The 20,315-nt window shown below is 48.9% G+C and overlaps 1 protein-coding gene across 7 annotated transcripts in view; it reads right to left on the bottom strand.

Moving 5' to 3' along the window:
- The window catches only part of KMT5B (lysine methyltransferase 5B), a 57,521-nt gene that overhangs the window by 6,054 nt on the left and 31,152 nt on the right, over positions 1-20,315 (bottom strand). For 3 of the 7 annotated variants that reach the window (XM_053899367.1, XM_053899365.1, XM_053899366.1), the window contains 7 exons: positions 18,407-18,475; positions 13,948-14,113; positions 13,455-13,564; positions 11,780-11,946; positions 11,466-11,485; positions 11,248-11,384; positions 5,020-5,216 (listed from right to left, as the gene is read on the bottom strand). In XM_053899367.1, coding sequence (XP_053755342.1) covers positions 5,020-5,216; positions 11,248-11,384; positions 11,466-11,485; positions 11,780-11,946; positions 13,455-13,564; positions 13,948-14,113; positions 18,407-18,475 — 866 coding nt within the window. Of the gene's footprint in view, positions 1-5,011; positions 5,217-11,247; positions 11,385-11,465; positions 11,486-11,779; positions 11,947-13,454; positions 13,565-13,947; positions 14,114-18,406; positions 18,476-20,315 lie in introns of those variants that run through there. The other 4 variants (XM_053899368.1, XM_019415209.2, XM_053899369.1 and 1 more) reach the window with 4 other exon arrangements.

Genomic DNA, 20,315 nt, shown 5'->3' with positions numbered 1-20,315 from the left:
CTGCACCGCAACGAGCCCTTCACGGTGCAAACGTGCACACCGCATGCTTGGCGGCAGTCCCCCGCAGTCTGGGTCCAGCCTGTCCCTCAGGAGAGGCAGCCTCGGTCGGCCTTGGAAAACCTGCTTGTGAAAGCCAGCGAACACTTTTCAGCCCTTTCCCCCTCTGCTGTCTCCGCAGAATGTGACACTGCTCACCGTTTTTCTTCCCGAAAACTCCCGTCCCGTTGGCTGCCCCCAACAGCACTCTCTCCTGGCCTTGCATCTGCCCCTTCAACCGCGCCCCTCAGGCCTCTGCTGTCCTAGACCCTCTGGAAACTACCCGCATTCGCCGGGTGGTAAGCACCCCCGCCCCACGGCTCTTACCACCGATGCCCTGGCAGCTCCCGAACCACTTTCTCTAGACTCTCTCCTAGATTACGGTTCCGGATCACCAAATACCCACTGGCATCCAGATCTTTCCGTGAGGATGGGCTCCTCACAGTCAACATGCCCAAACTGAACTCACCATCAAGCTTCGCGGCTGCTTCCCCTTCTAAATTCTCCATCCCGCTCAGGTCACCACCACCATCCACCCAGCTGCTCAAGCAGACACCGGGAGGTCCTCCTGGACTTCTGCTTTCCCTTGCTCACCCCATCAGCTGCCACATCCCTCCTGCGGAGCCCACTCTTGCCGCGGCCCCCGAGCCATCTACCGCCCTCTGCTCACGATCCCTTGCCTGAGCTGTGGCGGCGGTCTCCTACCTTTTCTCATCTCTCCCACTGCTTCCCGGACATTCCAGTCTCCACCGTGTGGCCAGAGTGGCCTTCCTAGTATGACACGTCACTTCTGGGCTTTAAACTCATCAGTGATCTAATGCCCCAAGAATAAGTCCAAAATTTTAAACAACGGTCAGATCCCTCCTTCCCGCCTTCTACTCCAGCCGTGATGCACTTGGCTTACTGGAGTCCTGCAGTCACCCCTGGATCTCCACTGATGAACTCCCTCTGCTCTGAACCTGCTTCGCTTGGCCAACCGCTCGTGCCCTTTAAGACTCAGCTTGGGAAAGGCTTTGCTCAGGGGGCCTTTCCTGACTTTCTGTAGATGGCAGGTCAACCTTGCCGTGTATTTTCAGAGCACCTGAGAGTCTCCTGACTCTGGCTCTCATCTTAATCCACTAGAGGTGTCTCATTTTATGATGATTCTGAATCCACCCCTGCTTCCAACAGATTCTCTGCTTAGCTGGTGGCGGTGAGCCACCCGACGGAGAGCGCTTTATCGTTTTTGTGTTCTCCACGGCACAAAATGGACCGTATGTGAGGCTACGTGTCACTTCGACACAGAGATCTCACGTCCACGTTCATGTATGTGTCGGCCTGGTCTTTTGTTTTAAAAGCAGCATCTCATCAAAAGCCAAGCCAGAAGGGATGCTCACCAGGGCAAAGGGCAGAAAAGACACAGACAAGCTGGGCACGGGCGCCAAGGGCTCTTCCCTCTCCCGAGCGGGTCCACCCTGTCGTCGGGGGCTCTCGAGGATGAGAGTGGCGCAGGCGGGACGGATCGTCGGTACAACGCAGGCCAACGGGAGCCCGTCCGGAGGGCTCGGACCGGCGGGCGTGAGCTACACCCCCTGCAGCTGCCCCGCTCTCAGCGCCACGGGGGACTCTCTTGCCTGGAGGCGGGGACAAATCCCACATGCAGAAACCTAAGACAGTAATTTCAGGTGGAGACACACTTTCTCAGCAATTACTACATACCGGGTGCTGTGCAAAGTGGCCAAACTAGCGTGACCTCAACCCTCATACACATTCTCTGCAGTAATGCCACCGCACCTACGTGAACAGCACACAGGGACAAGCGTGCACGAGACCGTCCACCTGGGAAGTGGAGGACACGGGATCTGGACTAAGGCCTGTGGCTCCGGACCCGCCGTTATCGGTGCGGCCTTGAGGCGCACCACAGAGTCATGGTGCCAGCCCCAACTCCCGGGGAGCGGTCGTCACAGCCATTCCGGGGGGGGTCCTCCAAATCGTAAGGCAGCCCTGCGTGGGCGTCAACAATTACAGCCAGACACAAGAACGGCAAGATGACATCAGAGCCTTCCGCGCGCTCGGGCCGTGCCCTGTACTGGAAAAGCCCCCGAGACGAGCGCTACCAGCGTGAACCGAGGGCCATCCGCTGCCTGGCATCTTCAGCACTTGAAGATCCAGAAAACCCTCGGTGAGACTTTAAAGGCTTCCGTTCCGGTTTGTCAGGCAACTTCCAACCTCACACGACCGACAGACTGGCACGGCTGCCCGGAACAGGGTGTCGGAAGGGCCTCCGAAGGAGCCCACAGGCTTAGCAGCAAAGAGCGTTCAGACCAGCAGCGATGTCCGTGCCAGCCGAGTTAGAGCGGGGCCCGGCCCACCATCTCTAGGACAGGTGCTCCGGAGTTAGGATAAGCTTATGGCACTGGCCTCGTCTTCTGGGCCTCACCCCAACTCGTGACAGGACTCACATCCCCTTTCGCAGCACTGACTATGGGGGCGGGGGGGGGGGTGGCCTAGCCACGGAGGCACGAGAGGCCTAAAAAACCAGAATCTTCTAACAATGGCGTTATCATTCAGGCTTGTGGACCGAATTTTTGTGAAAGTGGACGTTGCTGTTTCCTGTCTCCAGACGCTAAAGCCAACAGTCAACTCGTGGCTCTCCAGACACCTTTCAAAAGAGAGTGCACAGAAGATTGTAATTTTTCTCCCGACTAGGCAGAAATGCTTCTTTAAAAAGAATACACAAGCTGTTCCAAGCAAGCAGTTCCGTGCCCCCTTTCTCAGCAGACTGCAGGGAAGACTGGCAGCCGCACACGGAGAGGGCCCCCTGGGTCCACACGCGGCAATGACACCCGCCTCCTCTGGGAGAGGCTCGGGCAGCTCGGGCTTTGCCGCCGGCTGGCATTTCAGAAAGTCTTTCTTTCGGGGGGGGGGGGGGGGGGGATGATGGTCGAGACACAAACACCAAAAGAAATACCATCTGAGAGAATACCTGGGGGGGCTTGCAGGAATACTGCTGTGAATGTATCCTCGTGTGGGGTGGCCTCAGGGGTGACCGGTGTTAAGCCTCTGGCTCCTCCAGAGCACGGAGCCACGCCTGTCAACGCTAACACACGGCCCTCAAAGTCAGCTACCTCAACCTTCCAAGTACTCGAAACCATCGTTCTGCAGAAAGGGAATTTGAACCAAGTCAGCCCCCTCTGTAAGCAGTCACTGGAAAGTAACGCATTTCTACTCGGTAATGCTGGGACCACAGCTCAAAGGGCTTACTTGTTCGCTCTGAACTCGAGCCATGGCATTTCTAGCGGGTTCTGCCTAACTACCTGTGTATCCGTCGTATCCCGGAGCTAAGGCGTAAGCTCCCTGATGGAGGGCCCAAGTCCCACACGTCTCCGTATCTCTTCAACAACTAGCAGGCTTTTAAGAAGTATTTGGTTTACTAATAAATATTCCCTAGCTGGTCACATAGTCAGTACACTTCCAGACGCTGTCTATCTTACGCTCTTTTAGACTCTGCGGTGTACTGAGTTCAGTATGTATACAGTCGGCATAGAGCTAACGCCCCCCGTGTCACAGAGCCATTCGGTGTGGGCAGCGTGGTGGCCGTGGCCGCGCTCTTTAGTGTTTCATGCACATATTTCTAAACCAGGCTTCACAAGTCTCCAGTTTCACCAAGGAACCAGACTCCAAAAACAAAACATTGGTTATGTTCCATTTATTGTTAGAACCAACAGTCAACAGTGAATGACGGGCTAACTGCTTGCTCTCTCTCTGTTCACCTGGGACAGTAAGGGCTGGAGTAGGAACGCATCACTGCTCTTCCACTACTGGGCTTACACCCGGCCCCCGGCCCCCGGCCCCCGGCCCCCGGCGGCAGGCAGGTGCAGGGTTCACGGCAGTGGCATTCACCATCGTGGGAGCTGCCGTCCCTTTGCTCCAGGGTTTTCTGCAGGGAAGGGGTACACCTGTGCTGGGCTGAAAACATCCGAAGACAGGGAGAGGAGCCCAGAACAGCCAGACTTAAGAGGGCACGGAGGCGCGACCAAGTAGCCGGGGATACTCGGCGCGCCGAAACGGGCGTCCCTAGGGATCACGGAGTCAAAACTTTGAGACTCTGTTCCTGTCAGAAACCAGCAGACTAACGAGCCTACAGCTTTAGTGGCAAGGAGAGGAAGCCGGTGTTACCAGAGGAAACCGGCAGCCATGAAACTGGTTCCAGGACTTCAAAGCTCCACAAACACGACGCGTTTCCTTTTTGCCCGGCTAGGCTTTCTTCGCTTTCTTTTCTTTATTCTCCATTCTTTTTCCAGTCTGCATATGGTCTTGCCCCCCTCGTACAACTGGCATCTTAAGGCTTGCTTCTTCTTCTCACCTCTCTCGCTGTTTTCAGTAGTGGCTAACACGTGTCCTAGTACAGCAACCTCCGAAACGCTCCTCTCTCCCAATTCTGAGTCTGGGAACTGGCGGTTTGGTGAATTGGTTCAGTTCATTTTGAAAAGGGCAAGCAAGCAGTAAAAAGGTGGAGGCCTCGAGGCCAGAAGCTACAAACTGCCCAAGTCCGCGTCATGGGTGCTAACGGACCGGGGCTCGGCACGGGGACGCGTGAGCGCCTCTACGCCTCTACCCGGTCCTCCGTCTTCCCGCAGGACCTAATGCCATCATGACAGTCAAACTAACACCTTGAAAATGTGTCTCTCAAACACAGGACGACCCTGGAACACATGATGAAGAACGTAATATCCAGTTACCAGGTATTCAAGAAAAGCAGACAGTTCAGTCGAGGGCACAGGACTGAATCTGGAGGTGGGACACAGACTGCTTTTGTGCTCAGATCATGTCTAGAACCTTGCAGTGCTGCTGAAGCACACGAGTCCCAGGGTTTCTCTCAAGATTTAAAAGATCAAAACTACTGAAGTGAAGCACACTTTAGAAAGATAATTGTGTGAAAATACTTAAAAAAAGAAAAAAAGAAAAACGAAGATATATGCTTATCAAATCTCCCTTACTTACTTGCATTGTTTTTTTCCTGAGTGGTATCTGCATCAGTGTTAGAGCTGACAGATTGACTGTCTGAGTTTTTGCTGCTGTCACCTAACTTTTTAAGCCTATTTAAGCGTTTATCTGTCTCTCTGAGTCCGTATTTGCTATTGATAACAGGAGCAGGTGCAGGCAGTCCCGCTCTGGATTTAAAAGCACCGGTTCCCCGTCTGAAAGAGAAAACAGCACAGGTTAAACAGCGTACTGACAGTAAGTTCAGCTGCTGAGGGCTCGAGGCCACATCAAGTCAACAGTTGTGGTGCACTGATGAGGCCTCAGTCATCACTGGAAATGTACCCGGTCTGGGACTCGAGGAAGAATTAAAACTGTATATAAAATTAACACAAAAAACCCTCTAGACGTAAAGTAACAGATTGTTGGACTACTGTCAATTCATTACTAACTGCCCATGAGAAACCACCAGGCCCTGTAGAAGTCCACGCGTAGGTGAAAAGAACTAATTCGTCAATTTCAAAACTGGTTAGTGCAATAGTCAGGTCTGCGTTGTGGCTTAAGTAACCCACCTGTTAATTAGATTCTAGCTCTGTTCTACACAATTTAACACTACAACACTGACATCAAGAATTAAGGGATTAGGGGTGCCTGGTTGAGCATCCGACTTCGGCTCAGGTCATGATCTCTCGGGTCGTGAGTTCGAGCCCCGTGTCGGGCTCTGTGCTGACAGGTCAGAGCCTGGAGCCTGCTTCGGATTCTGTGTCCCACCCCCCTCTCTCCGCCCCACCCCTGCTTGTGCTCTGTCTCTGTCTTTCAAAAATGAATAAACATTAAAAAAAAAAAAAAAATTAAGGGATTAAAAAAAGAAACCAGAGAATTTCCATAAATTAAGCCATTACTTAAGAATTCAACATTAGATACAAAGAAACCTTAACTGGCATCGCGTATAAGGTGGCTACACTGTATCAGTGAAAATCTGACTCGTGGGACAATAAAAACTGTTTAATTTCTTTCAAGTTATTGAGATAACCACAATTAACAAAATATGACTAAATACAAGACGTCAGAAACTTGCTTTTACCACGGGGCAAGAATGATCTGTAGTCCACTCTAATAATAATTTATGTTTTTATGTAAGTTCTTCTGAAGTGAAGGTGCTCGCAGAGGCTCTGATCATTCTCAATTAGCCTAGCTTTGCAGACGTTAACTTGACTCAGTGTGTAATGGTACATTTCTACTCGGCTCTATTCAGAAGAATAAGTTAATGAGGTTACAAAAAAGCGCTACGCATCACATGCAAAAAATGAGAAATTCGTTTGGGCCGAAACTGCCTTCCCGGAGTTGCCTCACTGCCTGCCCTCAGCTTGAAGAAAAGCCGTATAACCAACTCGGTTTTTGAACTCGCCGCACAACTGTGGGCACCCTCCAGCCTGGGAGAGATGCTGGCGCCTACAGGGTCCCTCCCTGCCGTCCTACGTCTCATCGCCAGGGGGCACACACCTAAACCTACTGCCAAAACGACTTCCGGCAAGCAAGGTCAGCATTCTTGCTTGTTTCACCTTTCTAGAACATATCTGGGATTCCATTTTCATTAACACTTCTGTGAAAATCACAAGCTTATCGTGTGGCTGCCTCAGTGCTGTTTTTGGAAGGTGCATGAGAAATTGCGCTAAAACCTGTAGGTGATCGTCGCCAAGCCAGGCAAGCAGTTCCCCTCCCTCCACTCCACGCTTAAGTGTGCGCAGAACGGAAAATAGGAAATGTCAAAGGCGATTCATTTCATAGGGATTAAGGGAGTAATGCGTTATTTTCAGACATTTCATGCCTTTTCCCCACAACTTGTAACATTTTTGGTTCCTTCCTAGAGAAATGGACCATATTGAAAGTACACTTCACCACAAATGATCACGGTGCAATTATTTTGTCTGGAAATCAGAGAGTCGTTTTTGTTGTTTGTTTTCTGTTTTCGTTACAACTCTACCACTCCCCTGCTGTCTACTTCCCTGACGTTTTCTTCCTAAGGAAGAAAGACCTGCTCCTGCTGCCGTGACCAGCAGAATGATGCTAGGACCTAAATCCACGAAGCACAAGTCGACAGCCAGCCAGCCCGCAGCCCCGGAGCCCCGAGGCACCGGTGGGGGGCCGTCTGCCAGTGCGCTATCCTCCGCCACGGTCTTGCCCGCCGGTTTACACCGCTGCATCTTTTTAAGCAAACAAAACCAAAACAGGAGCACACCGTCCGTCTTACTCGGCAGTCGGCTCTGCCGTTACACAACGGACGGATAAATCTCCACGGAACGTGTGTTCTGAAGAGTGTACTTTTTCCACTGAAGAAACAATCCGTGATGGATTCGATCGCTCCTCACTGCTGGTTCCTGGAACTCGCAGGGCGTCTTTGGGTTTGCTGGCCACCACGGGCACGAACTGCTACGCTGCTCTGAAAGCAAATCCTTACTAACTACCGCTACTTCCACAGGCTAGGTTCTTCCGCCCGGGACCGACGGCCAGCTAAAAGGGCGCGCTGATCGGTAACAACCGTGGCCGGACAATTCACGTCACGCCTGCTAACAGTGTATGAGGGCCCGTTTCTCCACATCCTCGCCAGCACTGTAAGGTACAACTCTGAAATTCCGCTGCTCTGACCGACCGTGACAACGAATCCCTGGTTCCTGTCTCCATCGTCTGCTTTACGGCCCTAGTTTCCTGTGCGGCATCCTCCTTACCCTGCCCTCCTCTCGGAGTCTGTCTCTTCCTCGTGAGCTTCTAGGAGCTTTTTATTATTAGGATTATTAACGCTCTGCCAGATGGGTGCCGTTGCCTCTCTGGTTCATCATTTGACTTCGATTTTGACCAAACGTGTTCGTGTTCACCATTTCTTGTCTTCTTTGACATACAACGTTTCCACTACTCCAACATTAGACAGAAAGCCTCCTCGATTTTTTCTAATCATTTTGCATTGTATTTTAAACTTTAAATCTTTAATCCGCCTTGAATCTGGCTTCTCTTCCAGATGCATAATGAATCATACTAACATCATTTGTGACAGAAATCGTTTCTCCACATGCGATGTTAAGATCTCATACACACTTGCCTCTATCTCAGGCCTCCATTCATATCCCATCACCCATTTGTCCATTTCCGGGCCACTATCGAGTGTCGGTCACAACTGTTTCCTCCTAACTTTTAGTATGTGTTAAAACAAATCTCAAGCTACGCTTCAGACATTTTTTCTTAACTTCATCAGACGTATTTTCATATAAGCTTAAAAATAATCTAATCCTTCCCATTTTGGGGTCATTCGTTAGACTTTACTCCTCAAGTGTTCTCCCGGAAAACTAGCAGTACCTAAGAATGCAGAACAATCACTATCGTGTCAGGATGGTCAGAGCTACAGACACGCATCAAACGCATCCAGGAGATTCGACCCATCATCTCGGAACCTCCGTAAACCTTCTGTTCACCGTTTCTTCACAGAGCCGGCTCTGTGACGTCCTGCGGCTCCTGGCAGAGCACGTGCGTGCGTCCTCACGGCCGGCACTGTGCCAGCCTGGTTCGCCCTGCACGCACGGGCCCTAACAGGAGTTAGCTCCTCAGCTGATACCTGAGAGAGAGCTGAGTGAGTCCTCTTGACCAGTCTCACCCTCCTTGGTGTTCCTGAGAACTCCCCAGAAGAGCTGCAATCAACTCTAAATCAGCTGCTCAAACAGTCTGAAGGTAGCTATGGCTGTTCAATGTCAAGCCTGTCCTTAAAAAAGGATCTGCTCGTGTGTCTATTCCTCATACTAATAACCCTGTGGAGTAGGCACGATCACCCCCACCTGACCAGTGAGAAGAAACTGAGGCTCACAGAGGAGAACTAATCTGCCTGAGGAACATGATGATACATGAAATGGTCGACTAGTCACACAGCTGTCTCAGGCTTGGTCCGGAATCCCGAGTAGGTGGTTACCCTTCTCAGGACAGCCTCCAAAAGCTTACTTAGCATACTGTATGTCCATTCATTCATCTGTTCATTCATTCGCCAGGGACCTACTATGTGCCAAGTAGTGTTCCGGGTGCTGGGAATGAGCGGAAAAGGTAAAAGCCTCCATGGAGCTTATATTCTAAAGGGCAAATAACCAGAAACCACAAAATAATTTTATAGATAAGGCCTGAGTGTTAACTGTGCGTTCTACACACATCACGTGAAGTAACCAACGTAATTCTCACAGCGACCCTGTGAGACCGCTGCTGACCTTCTCTCCGTTTTACAGATGGGTAATTCAGGCACAAAAAGAAGTTAAACTGTCCCAAGATCACATAGCTAATGACGTGCAGTCACAGGATTTCAACTCCGGGAGGCTCCAGACCTCAGGTACTTGACCGCTACCCTATGTTGTCTTGAGATAACGAGTCTGAAGCATTGTTCAAGTACAATCAAATTATTTTGTGGATTAAAGGTCTTTTTCTGCACTGGTCTAAGATTGAACCAATGTTCAAACCACTTTTTACGTGGAAAATGAAGGATTTTTTTGCTGCCCCTCCCAAAAGGGGGGGGCAAAACCTCAGCAGCATCAGGAACAGGTTTCCTGCCGTTCCTTATGGCGAGGACCCCGACGATGGGAGAGAAACAGCTGGGGCAGCACAGGACTCCAGGCTTCTGCTCTCGCCTGACAGAGGGGGACACTTCCCACTACTTGGAAAGAAGGGAAGCGGGACCTCTGGGGCGTTCACAGTCCCTCCGCAGGCTGGCCAGCGGCTGGGTGACTTCAGCGGGAGCCGCGGTGCTACTGGACGTCCCTCCCCCCACCTGCAAGAGCGGCACGAAGTGGCAAGAACGAGAGCCAAGGTTCGGCTGCCCCGGGCTCAGACGCTTCGGTTTCTGTACTCGCAGTGTGGACGTGCTTCTATTTACTCCCTCTCTCACAGATGGCTGTGCAGGCTGAATGAGTCAGGGTTAGCAAAGTGCCCAGCTCAGTACAAGACGAGAAAAATGAGCTCGGGGCGCATGGGCGGCTCAGTGAGTTAGAAGGCCAGCTCTTGGTTTCGCCTTGGGTCATGATCTTACAGTTTGTGAGTTCGAGCCCCACCCTGAGCTCTGAGCTGATGGTGGAGAGCCCACCTGGGTTTCTCTCTCCCATTCTCTCTCTGCCCCTCTCCCTCTAATGCTCGTGCTCTCTCTCTCAAAATAAACAAACTTAAAAAAGAAAAATGGGTTCAACAAGTCCAGGTCGGCTCCCCTGGGTGACCCATGCAAGTCTGCACTGCCTGGGAACAGAAGCTTTCCTGCAGGACTAGCAAGACAAGCGTGTGACGTCGCCTCCACGAGCTCCTGGGTGCAGAAATCACTCCAATGAGTAGTGTGAGCTAGCAGTCTGGCTAAGTCAGATTTGGGGGATTTCTACAAGGACTCCAGAATCTTGATGGGTCACAAGAGGAGCTTCCTTATTCAGAGACAGAATTTAGGAATCTTGAAGAGTACGTGCATCAAAACGTAGAAATTCCTGTGGTGAGGACAGCATGATGTACAGAGATGCTGAATCCCTGAGCCGTACAGCTGAAACTGATGTAACCTTGTGTGTCAACTATGTTCAAATAAAAAAAAAAAAATCCTGGGCCACCTGGGTGGCTCAGTAGGCCAAGCATCTGACCCTCAATGTTGGCTCAGGCCACTGTCTAGTGGTTTGAGATCGAGCCCCGTGTTGGGCTCTGCCCTGTCAGTGCAGAGCCTGCTTGGGTTTCTCTCTCCCTCTCTCTCTGCCCCTCCCTCACATGCGTGCACTCTCTCTCAAAAATAAACTTAAAAAAAAAAAAAAAAATCCAGAAGCCACAGCTTGGTAATACACAGGACAACTTCAGTGTTTTCACATGATTATCGGAAGTGAATGTCACTTGCCACTTTTTGGGCAACCCCACTCTGGCACTGTGGGTGTCTGTGTGCACACGCGCGGATATGCACGTGTACACACGTGTACACACGTGTACGGTATTTCCCGTCCTCTCTTTAGGCACGCTGGGACTCTGATCTACTCAGAAGCAGCAGCTGGTGATAAGAAAACTCTAAAGGCTCAGGTACCACGGCCCCCAAAGTGCTCTGTATCCCCTGACTGTTTATGCACATTTTATCAGACCAAAGCTACAGAACATAAGAGACTACCCCCCCCCACCCCGCGTCCAAAGGAGAAGGAAGCAATGTTAGTTGGTGCCCATAATAATCATCAGGCGGTTACAAGAACACACAAGCTGGACATTTTACTTGACGCGTACCTTTCGCAAGTATAACACTCGCAGAACTCGTTATTTTCTCCAAAGAACCCGTCTCCGTAATAACAAGAAATCTCTTCTCCAGGTTCAATGTCTCTCAGAGCCTTCACACACGCCGTATCTCGACCAGTTGACACAAACTGAAATACAATGAACTCATTAAGAAACTCATACCTGCAGCAGAAACAAAATACTTGCAGTAAAAAAAAGTTTATGCTCACCTTACAGTTAGGTCTGCAATCTGAAAAATGTCCAAAAGATAAAGTCAATTAACTGTAGATAAGATCTGAAACACGAACAATTACAGAAATCTGAAATAAGCTTTCCACATCATTTCACAACTTTTGACAGAAGTTTAGGTCTCAGGTTAAGCGACAGGATTGTTTGTTTAATACGCTGGTGGGGAAATATAAGGAAGTCCTATTTCCAGCCTCCTCTACAGGGAGACGAGGTTCCACGCAGTCTGACAAGGTCATTGCTGCGTCTTAGCAGTTCTGCCCGCCACTCGCACGGCCACCCGAGGAGCGCAGCTTACCGTGGTTTATAAAGGCGGCGGGACCAAGCCAGAGCTGGGCACAGTTTTTCCTTGTGGAATACATGACACTGAAGTCGTTTTCTCCGTGTCTAAGCAGCATGTTCTCCTCAATTTCTGAAAGTTCGGCAATACAACCCACCAGTAATTCTATTTTGTCATTTCGTTTCCTATTTAAAATATGTCATGTTAAAAATTACTAGTAATTATAAATAACAAGGCTTCTTTTAATAAAATATGCCTGTCCAATAAATACCGGGAATCCAGAAGACCTAGCTGTGTGCATCTTGGCTGACCCCCCGGGACCTTCACTGGGCTACGCTCTCCTCCTCCCTGGACGCCCGACGGCCTCGGGCCACAGCCGCCCTACAGCTGCCTTAGCCCTACGAGAGACCGGGAGGTGCTCCAGGCCAGAAGCCGTGCTACCTCGTCTCCGAGTCCCCTACGGTCCCTAGTACAGCGTGGTGCAGGCAGGGAGCACTGAAACATCTGCTACAGCGAATGCAACTTGCTGAGAGTGGACGGAGGAGACAGAGACAAGCAGTAGTAGTAAAGGTCACGGGGACCCGGGATGAGGACACCACCCTCTAGAACAGCGCCATCCAAGGAAAACGTAACGGAAGCCAAACGCGGGGTCTGCAGTGTTCTAGTAATGACAACCAGAAAGTAAAGAAAAAACAAGTGAAATTACTTTTAGTAATGTCTTTGAACCCGAGAGGCCCCCGCTACTATTTCAGCAGGTAATCAGTAGAAGAAACATTAACGGGGAACACAGTTTACCATAAAACTTGGCGCGTGAATCACATTTACGGTACTTCTCACTACAGACTAGCCACCGTTCAAGGGCCCAAGAGGCACAAGTGGCTGGTGGCTGCTGTGCTGGACGGTGCGGCTCTAGACCACAAGACCAGAAAGCTACACGTCCACCGACAGCACCGGGAGCTGGGGGAGCGGATCAGCGGACTCGATACACTACGATGTGCGCTCGCGCACGTGCACCTGTCCAAACTGACGGTGCTCGTGCACGCACACGCGCACCCACCCGAGAGGCCTGGGTATACTGCTCTTTGCCCATTCCATTTTCAGGTACCTGATCCTAACGTTTTTGTTATAAAAAATACGTGAGGACAGCTTATAAGAAGGGCAACATGTTCCTTCTTCTGGGAGGTGAGGTAGGAACGGGCATTAGAGGAAAAAAAACGATCACACATTCTCTCATGAATGGCTTTTACCCTTCCTAGCTGGCCTCAACTTTACTACCCTTACTTAAGTTGGCACATACATGTACACGTATATACTTAAGCAGGCAATTCGGCAGGACATTTCCACCTGTGAAGTTCCTAGGATCGTTGAGACTTCACACCCAACCTTTCTCTAGGCCAGCAGGACACGGAGGGCCTAGAGCAGGCCTTCCGGGACACGGAAGCCAGGTTCTCCAGCCCCGGCACCTGGACTCCTTCGGCAGCCTCACCACCGAGCAGCATTCCGACTCGGTCAAAGTGCGCGGGCCGAGAGACGGGATCAGGTTCAACTCAGATTTCTAATTCCACTGTCCTGACCCAGGTCACTGGGCCAAGGCTCTGGCTTCACTCCTTCCCACAACTTTCTTAGCAACGGTAACTTAAGAGAGAACTTTAACCGACAGGATATTACGGGTTTATACTAGTGTAATAGTTACCACTCTTTTGTTGCAACTATTTTGGCTCCATTTTGTTCTGATGAGTATCTATTACAGGGCAGTATTTCAAATCCACTGTCAGTTGCAAACATTCGCAAGTAAATAAATACCTAAAACAGAAGAAAATAATGGTATTTGTATTAAATTGTTTATCCCGTTAGACTTATTCAGAATCACAAAAGCAAATCGTCACCGAAATGTGAAACATTTAGGATCATTAAGTAACAAACTCTGTGATTTTACAATTTCACGTATCTGAGCACCTGACGGCTTGGCCATGTTCCTCTGAAAGTTCATGGAGAATTTCACTTCCGGAACCAAGCTGTCTCTTTGGAGAGTTATACGAACGATCTTATGTGTTATTAGATCTTCACATTGATCAGCTTTATGAAAAACTGACTTAAAAGTTTCAGTGTTCACTAAAATTTAAGTTTTAGTTTACTCTACTCTTATCCGCACAGATAAATAGTAGTAATCTTATCAATAAACCTACATGTTCCTTGAATAATTTCTCCTGCATTTTGTTCTTGTTGAGAAAATAGTGCCGTGCCCATTCGCCTGAAGTCAAACATTTGAAGGCTTTCTCCAAGTGTTCATCTTTCTTAAAACGTTCAATGACTTCCTTTAGTTCTTCTTGCCTTCCCTTAATAGGCCGAAATCTGAACGAAATCAAAACATTCGCTTTAGTTAACTGCCATCCCTGGGCCACTGTAGAGAAATCGTGAGGCAAGAAATAACCTGAAAACAGCCAGACCTAATAAAAGAGGATAACCAGCAATCCTGATAAATCATTACTGCACAAGTAATAGCCATCACCAGGAAACAGAACTTCTCTTTCTTCCAACTGTATTTTGATTTTTTTTTTTCACTGTTACTTCGTTAACTGAGAAATGACCAGATGACTCAAACGAAGCTGTCTGCCTCAGGCTCACACTAGTCCTGTAAATCTGGATGGTACAAAAAGACCTACAATAGAGCTGGTCTGGTTGAGAGTCAGAGCGACAAGAACTTTTCCAGAGCATGCACAACCAAGCCAGAAGAGTGCAAGGCAACGAGCTTCGGGAGGATGAAGCAAACAAAATCCTGCCACAAACAGAACACTCTCCCTGTGCGCAGTTAGAAACCCCCCAAATCAAGTGCCCCAAGAGGTCCTGAAATACACCCTGATGTCCTAATATCCGCGTCAAATTAACCTTTGAGAGGTGCACTCGGAAAACAAAAAGGGCAAAAAGCACAACTCTAATGGTGGTGTTGCTAAACTGGTGACGTCAAAGCTGAAAGGCTTCCGTAACAAAACCAGCTATAATGCCTTCGGAATGCTGTACCGCTAGCAAGAGTCACACACGATGCGATCGTGGTCCAAGAAAGACTTACACTGGTAAAGCCCTTTTTCTAAAGTTGTGTTCCCAGTAAAACATGTTCTATGACAAAGGTACTTGGACCTTAATTTCAAAATGTCTTCTCATGTCAATTGCCTTTGGCTCATTTTCCCAAATAAAGTTCTTTGTTGTTGTTGTTTTTAAATCTACCAACAACAAAAGGAGTAGACTGCTATTCAGATAAGGTGTTAAGAAAAAACTATTAGTGGCTGAGAAGAAAATATATTTGAACTACACCTTACTCCAACATTTACAAACCGCACGTCTCATAAACTTGAGAACTCTAAAATCGCAGGAAGATCTGGCCCAAACTCCAGCACAGGAAGCAGAAGTCTTTTTCTAGGTGAGCTATCACAAACGTATTCGTAACATTTCAGGGACATCTCAAGCCACAGTCTCTCACCAAGGATTCCTTACTAGGTGCCGCGTGCGCAGGTGCTGTGGCGAAAAACAGGAGAGAGAAGACCTGACCGCTGTTCTGGAATGGAGACTCCAGTGGGGCTAGAAGACACATGTATGCATCCAACAGTTAAGCAAGGCGTCGCCATGCTAATGCGAGTTAGCAGGGTACAAACGACACGCTACAGCACTTTAGATACAGAAACGCTCGCTGAAGCGTAAGATCCGTTCGCGAAGGGGTTCTGGAGTTGACAACGATGTGGGAGTTGACAATGAGGAATGCTGTGATTTCAGCCTTCTAAAGGAAAAGCAGAATACTACCATAGGCAGGAAAGAATCCAAAGAAGGATGGCAAAGTGAGAGGGAGCCTACACAGAGGATCGTAAGGAAGCTGGGTTCAAAGACATGAACGAGGGAGTCAGCTGGCCGGCGACAGTGAGGGCGAGTACTAGAACAAAGAGGAGGGAAGACGTGAGATCCCGAATGGGTAAAATACTGTTTACTGGACAGGACCTCTAGAGGACTTCCGGAGCTAGGAAAGCAGGCTGACGCCTTGGAGAACAAACTACCCACGGGCTCCTGTTTCAGTAAAGCTTCTCACAGCTGGTAAGCAGGACTATCAGGAAGACTTCGAACCCATCCTGGAGACAGCAGATGGACAACTGGACAACTGGACAATGAAATGGACAAATGGGCAATGCCCCGTATTACTTTCCATTTCGACCAATGAGCACACCAGCCCGCCCTCACGGGCAGACGAGCGCAAGTCCTTCGGACAACTCTGAAGGTCTTCAACCAGGCTGTCGGAGAACCACCACTAAAATCATCTAAAAATCACCCGCAGAACTGTGGGAGCACCCATACTCCCACGCAGGTCGACTACCCTACGGGGTACCCGTGGCCACAAGCGGTCTTCTCCAGACCGGGCTCCTCAGAAAACCCAAGTCCGTCTGGCTGCAGCCCTGCACTAGGGGGTCACGTGCGCGTGCAGGACGGGCCAGACGGGCAAGCAGCTGCCGGCTGAGGCACACCCCTGCAGGCAACACAGAATGCGACACGGCGGGAAGCAGAAAAGCAGCAGCTCACTCAGAGCACGACGAGCAGTCCAGGGTGTCAAGCGGCCAGGCTACGAGACCCCGGAAGGGCCCGGCGATCTCCGGGTTCCCGTGGAACTGACCAACGGGGACGCTCTGTTCTCAAATAATCACACGGCTCGATGCGTTCGAGAGCAAACCAAAGTCAGGGCTGAATTCGCCTAAAGCTCCTAAGCACCTGTCAGAAAAACAGGTTACGGACCTGGAACGGACACTGGCTCCTCCTGACAGGCTTTCTGTGTGCCCTCCACCTCCTGAGGCATGTCCCTCCCTACCCGAAACTGCCTGCCAGCTAGCCTTAGTTTTGTTCATGATGCCAAACCATTTATATGCTGAAACCAACACTAAGTAATCAACTCTTGACTGACTAATGGTCTGCCTTCTGTTTCCTGTGCTGACTTTCGTTTCTGCTCTCCTGCCTTCTATTGCCTCAAACACAAACAAAACCCCCAAAACCGTCCCTCGTGCTACTCACCAGCAAGAACCTCCATTTCACTTAAAATGTAATTTACTGTCAAACTCTGTCTCGGTTGGCTGCTAGAAGGCGTGAAATGACACTGAGGCAAAGGAGGAGGAGATGGTTCTGGGTGCAGACAGGAAGGGGACGAGACAGTCGTTTTTGAGAAGCCTACAGAAGTACATCCAAATCACCTGGCTGACAGTTCAAGTCAAATCCCATCATGACAGATACCACGGGAAGATAAAAATTACTTACTCACATAAGACTCTCACAACTAATAGGGCCAGAGCAAAAGGCACTCAAGACCCTTGAAAGCAATGACCTGGGTCTGTATTACGGAGTAGGAAAATTCCCTCGGTCCCCTCCTGACCCACGGTCATTCTAGACCTCCCATACGAACTGTACAAAGCTATCCTCACTCACACCACGGTTCTCAAGGCTAAAGGGGAATTTAGGTTCTCTAAAGCAACCCTCTTGTTCCATAAATGAGAAAAACCAGGTCCAGTGAGGGCCGTTAACAGAGGGACTACCGTTACCCAGTCCTACTCGCTCACGGGAGCTCCGGGGGCCCCCCTGGTGGCGTTTCACGATCAGAATAGGATTTGACTTGCGTTCGCCACGGAGCACAGCACGGAGCCCAGCCGGAGACAGTGAAAGGGCCGGACACAAATATCTACTTTTGAATTTAGTATCTGGGGGACGGGGGACGGGGGACGGCAAATGGCATGGCAGGGGAGGCAAGAGACAGGTGTTTGGCATTTCCCAATCGGTCCGTCCTTCCTCCCCCTCTTCATACAAACTTGACAACTTTAAATAAACCAAACATTTATTTCTCTCTTCCCACACCTCTGATCAGTGGCTGGTACGTGAAATACAAAAATATGTCATTTAAATCATTTTTATCACAAAGGGCAGAAAGAAACATGAATTCACACTCCCACACACCTGTTCCCCACTCTTTCCAGAGACTGACTTCCCAGGTTTTCTTGCTATTTGGTTTTTCTGTTTCCAAACCCAAGTGACCGGGGAAGGAAAAGCTGCAGATGTGTGTGAGCTGTGCTACTGTGCCCTTCCATGAGCAAGTACAACCAAGAGCTGACTGGAGGGAGGGGAAGAGGAGGGGGACAGAAAAAAGGGAGCAAGGGAAGGAGAGAGGAAGAGAGAGAAAACGCTCAAATATTTAAGATATCAAATAAGAAGACCGCGAGGCAACATCGTGAACACATTTCCCCCTCTCGGAAAGTTTAACTGCACACGGACAGTTGGCAGGTGCCGAGGAATCATGCTAGAACCACAGCTCTTCGCTCCTTCTTGACCTGAGAGTCGACCACCACCAGAGACATCCCCGGCTGAGTCCTACCGGCAGTGCTCAGCTAATCCCAGGGAGTGACTCCTGATCTTTTGATGAATGCTTTCTCTTACAAAATTACCCTGTTATGCAGTACGAGTGGTTCTTTAAATATAGCTGTTACTAAGACCAAGCTATTTGAAAAGGTTTGCAAAACGTTCTAAAAGTCGTGTTTATGCTGACACCTCCAATTACGTAACATAAAAGAACATCATAAAGGCCGAAACAGGTTAGTCGGTATCTTATTATTGTTTGTAATGCACTCTACCTACCTCACAGGGTTGTTGTGAGGAAAACTGTCAGATTTTGAAAAATGCCTTGAGCTCCTCGAAGGAAAGGCGCTATATAAATGCAAAAACAAACAACAACAATAAAAAACTATTTGAATAATTTGTACTTGTCATTTCTAAACAGACTTACAATAGCAGTTGTTGCAGAAGTCCTTAAAACGCTGTGACACTCGAGAAGATTGTGACACCACGGGCAGACTCAGTATAGTAACAAAAGCCGAGATGTTGAGATTCTTTCTTTCCCACACATCATTTGCCCCTCGATCATATTAAGTTAGAAGGTCTGGAAGTTTCATTACGCTTTCTAGTCAAGCACTTGACTTTACAGCGAGATTTAGGGTGACTGATTTCTAGTTCGCATCCAACAGTGGACACGAAACATACTACGTAAACAACCAAATTAAAATTCGACAGTTACAGCACTGGCCGAAGTACAGCTTGGACCAAATAATAGAGAAAAGTTCCAAAAGCCCCACGAGGACTCTTCCCATTTGTCACGTTCTCTCCTGCTCAGCCCAACGTCCAGTGAGTCTCCCCAACGCCTCAGGAGACTGAGATCTCTGGGTCACGCAGCCTAAAACAAGGGGCCGTGACAGAAAGCATCCCCCCTGCTGTACAACAGCACTCGTACAAGATCTCCGCTTGTTTTTAAAAAAAATCAGAGGCATGACTAACAACTCTATTCTCTGCTTAGAGGGAAGAACTTAATTTTCATAACTGACAAGAGTCACTCAAATCGAAGTACTTCCCAGTAAACTGAAATTTCTATTTTGTTTGTACCATTTCCAGATATTCCGGCTGCAACTCTGACTCACTTGTGCATAAATGGAGGGACATATCAAGATTTAAACATAAGCATTCGGAATAGAGCCAGCTAAGGAAATTCTTAAATCGTTAAATATCTACCGTATCCGAACACCGTTTCTGATGGCACGCTGAAAGAAGCAGAGGGAGGGAAGAAGGCATAAAACAGAGAAACTTAAAAATTTGACAATCAAATTACAGATGTACCAACAGGGCAACGAAAAGATCCCTCACACAAGGGATACACAGACAGCTGGGACGGTGAGAATCCAAGCTGTCGTATCTTCCGGTCACATCTTTCACACCTCACAGAAAGAGAAGTCCATAAACTAACAATTTATAAGGAATATTTACGATTATTCTAATACGGCACTACAGAGTTCCCTTATTTTCTATAAAATGGTATCTTTGGGAATGACATTAAGTCAACATTCTGACAAATTCTTGCTCAAAAGATGAAGAACAGAAAAGACAGTCTTATTTTCAAGTAAGTGACTAAGATTAAATGAAAACGTGTGCCTTTCACTCAGATTAACAAGCTTCATTAATGAAACTTCTGCGTTCTTCCCAAATGTCAGCTTACAAAAGAATCCGTTAAAATACCTTTGAAAAGAACGCCTCTGGTGCAAGGTGCCCGGGGACACAGCAACGTCCCGGCTCGGCCACGCCGGCCCAAGGTGCCAGTGCTGCTGTTGGCTGACCTGCTCTAACCAGGGCGCACCAGACTCTCTCTCTACATCACCAATGGCTACTCCAGAAACTCTAGGGGTAGAATTAAATGTTGTAGCATTTTCTTCTGAATGTTTAACGTGGCTTAACCAGTTTTATAAATACATACATATACACATACGTATATATATATATATATATATATATATAAATTTTTTAACATTAATTTTTCAGAGAGAGAGAGAGAGAGAGAGAGAGGGAGAGAATGGGAGAGAGCGAGTGAGCAAGCAGGGGAGGGGCAGAGAGAGAGGGAGACAGAATCCAAAGCAGGCTCCAGGCTCTGAGCTGTCAGCACAGAGCCCGATCCAGGGCTCGAAGCCATGAACTGTGAGATCATGACCTGAGCTGAAGTCGGGCA

The sequence above is a fragment of the Panthera pardus genome, unplaced genomic scaffold (assembly GCF_024362965.1).
Source record: "Panthera pardus isolate Hobbes unplaced genomic scaffold, ASM2436296v1 HiC_scaffold_12, whole genome shotgun sequence".
NCBI classification, from domain to species: domain Eukaryota; kingdom Metazoa; phylum Chordata; class Mammalia; order Carnivora; family Felidae; genus Panthera; species Panthera pardus.
This window is presented reverse-complemented; position numbering and strand designations above follow the sequence as displayed.